Source organism: Fulmarus glacialis, unplaced genomic scaffold (genome assembly GCF_000690835.1).
Source record: "Fulmarus glacialis isolate BGI_N327 unplaced genomic scaffold, ASM69083v1 scaffold25399, whole genome shotgun sequence".
In the NCBI taxonomy this organism is placed as follows: Eukaryota; Metazoa; Chordata; class Aves; order Procellariiformes; family Procellariidae; genus Fulmarus; species Fulmarus glacialis.
Window position 1 is genome coordinate 1 of NW_009235555.1, and position 2,643 is coordinate 2,643.

General features: G+C 57.5%; 1 protein-coding gene across 1 annotated transcript in view; it reads right to left on the reverse strand.

The window, feature by feature from the left end:
- Window positions 1-1,019: 1,019 nt before the first annotated feature.
- Window positions 1,020-2,643, reverse strand: part of LOC104082828 — a gene marked incomplete at its 5' end in the record, with an annotated part of 2,531 nt that continues 907 nt past the window's right edge. The window contains one exon of the mRNA XM_009586081.1: window positions 1,020-2,230. Within this exon, the coding sequence (XP_009584376.1) occupies window positions 1,020-2,230 (1,211 nt within the window). The remainder of the gene's footprint in view (window positions 2,231-2,643) is intronic.

The window sequence follows — 2,643 nt, forward strand, 5'->3', positions numbered from 1 at the left end:
GAGCGTTGTGATTCCCTAGGCACTGTTGGTCTTGTAAGACCCTTCTCTCCAGAAGGTCCCAGTCCCCCCTTCCCTCACCTGGGGGGTTCAGCTCCCCCGTGACCACCAGCGAAGCCCAGCCGCCCACACGGCACTGCCTGCAGCTGCTGCCGCTTCCCTCGCCAGCGTCCCACGCATCCAGCAATTCCTCCTGGCACCTCCCGTGGTTGAGTTCAGGGAGCTTCACCTCCTGGTCAGGGACCAGTCTTCTGCCGGCAGCCGTAACAGCGTCCTCATTACAGAGATCTGCTGAATGATGCTTTTTTCCAGTAGTTTTAGAAAGACAACACTGCAGGGTTCCCCACGGTACATCCCCACCTGCTTTTTAAAGTGATAGCTGCAAAGTCTCATCAAAAAACAAGTCCCCCTTTAATACTGTACCCTAAGAATTTCTCTCCGTTCACTCTGCTTAAATTAATAGTGTGAAAAGTCAGAAAGCCGGGCACGCTGCCTGCATCAGGCAGAGCGAAGCACTAACGGCAGCCGAGTTCAGTGCCCCGAAGTCCCCGGGGGCTCCCGCCCCGCCTGGCCCCGGTGAGCAGCTGCTCCTTTGTTTGCGAGCGCAGCCCGCACGCAGATGGACAGACCAGAGAGTGTGACGACACAGACAATTATTTAAAACAGTTTAATGAGAAGACAGGAAAGACCGCAGTGATCAGGCACAGCTCGGCCAGAAAACGTACCGACCAGCTGCCTGCTCACAGGCGGCTGCCCGGCCTTCCCCCTTCGCTCCGTTTTCCCGTGCTTCCTCCTTTATCCACTCTGATCTTTCCCTTTGCCTTTTCCCCGAAGCCTCCCAGACAATCCCAGTTTCCCCAGCAGGCGCCGCATACCGAGTTTTATACCCGCTAATCCGCCTGCGTACACCTTTCACAGCGTTTCTTCTCTCAAACCACTTCAGTGGGTTTTGCTGCAGGGAAGAAGGTCCCAACCGTTCACCTCGACAGGCGGAAGAGTCGCGGCTGACCTGCTGCGGGCGATCAGCTGTCTATCTGAATGACGACGGGCCAGAGATCCTTGCACTGAGAGTAGCCACCAAGCTCAAAGTTCTGGCATACGGAGTCCAACATGTGGTCAACAGTCCGCATCACCATTTTGTACGCATCACGCAGCGATACATAATTTGGATTAACGAGTTCACGTCCTTCAACATTTTGCTGAACGTCAGGGCTCCGGATCAGCTGTGCCCTCTGCGCCTCGCAGTGCACGGACGCCTTGGGGTGCGTCGCTTCCCTCGTCAGCTCTGCAACTGCATTTGAGGGTGGGGGTGCAGCCCTGGGTTCGAAAGACACCACAGGGGCGCGAAGTGCTTCTGATGTCCCCCCGTGGGACCCACCCTCGCTCTGAGGCTGGGGGCGCAGAGCCTCCTGCTTTGCAGGAGAACAAAACGCCCCGCATGTCCCCTTCGTGGGGTCGTCTTCTGCCTTAGCAGGAGGGACAGCAGGTTCAGAAAGACAACCGATGCTTGAGGAACTCTGAGGAAACTCCAACCTCTTGTTGACGCAAGGCTTGTAATGCCACATAATTCGCTTGGCTTTCCTGAGGATTCGCCTGATTTGGGATTTTCGCTTTGCTAGCCTGTGAAGCACGGCCCGAGCCCTACCAGTAAGACGACTAATTTTATGAACTCTGCCCTGATAACGAATCCTTTGCACGTGACAGTATTCGTGATCCTTAAGTACTGAGACACCAACCTTGCGGTTCCTGCAGTAGTCGTGTTCTCTCAGAGGACACGGACGTGGGGTGCAACGCAAGAGCCACGTCTCACTCATCACACAGTAACAGTGGTCTTTCAAAATAGTCTCATTCAGATCCTCGACAGACAGTTCCCTATCTCCCTGGAGAAACGTCACTTCTCCCAAGCTGCATTGACTTTTTTGGGCACTCCTTTGAAACCTCTCCGTAGGGTCACCATGCAGACACTCCTGAGGATCTGCCTTTTTGTTCTGTTTTTCCATCACTGGATGAAGTGGGAATCCTCTGCTTTGGGCTACGTTTGCCGTGACCCCTTGTTTATCCTCTACTTCTCCTTCCTTCCCAGGCCAGAAGACCATCCGTGCCCGGTCTTGGCTTTCCACCGGTCCCACTCCTCTGCCGGCCGCCTCTGATGGCGACTTGTTCCTTCCCCCGAGACATTTGAACTTGTTCAGCAGTCTGCTAGACCGGAGACGCCACGGCACGCACCGTCCTCCTGCCGAGAGAGGGTTGGGAAGAGGTTACCGCCTTCCCGGCTGGGGCATTGTGATGGGACAGGGAGACGGGGACCGTGCTGAAGGAATGGGGGAGATGTCGACAGCCTGCCCTCTCTCCAGTGAGAAAGAGCCGTCTCCCCCGTTCAGGGGCCGCCCGGGCTCCACCTCCCCGGATGGGCAGGAGAGCCAAGCCCTGCCCGGGGGTGCTGCCCGCCCAGGGATGGGAGAAGCCCTGGCAGCGATGACCGGGTGCAGCACAGGCGTCTGGGGACAGGGGTGGGGCTGGAGCCCACCTCGGGCTCTTTGCTCCGGAGGCTGGTGGTGAGGAAGGTGGGGGGACCAGGACTCACCTTGGGAGGGGGTCTGCGTCCTCCCCCCCAGCACCTGGTGCCCGCCAGCACCAGGCCACCCG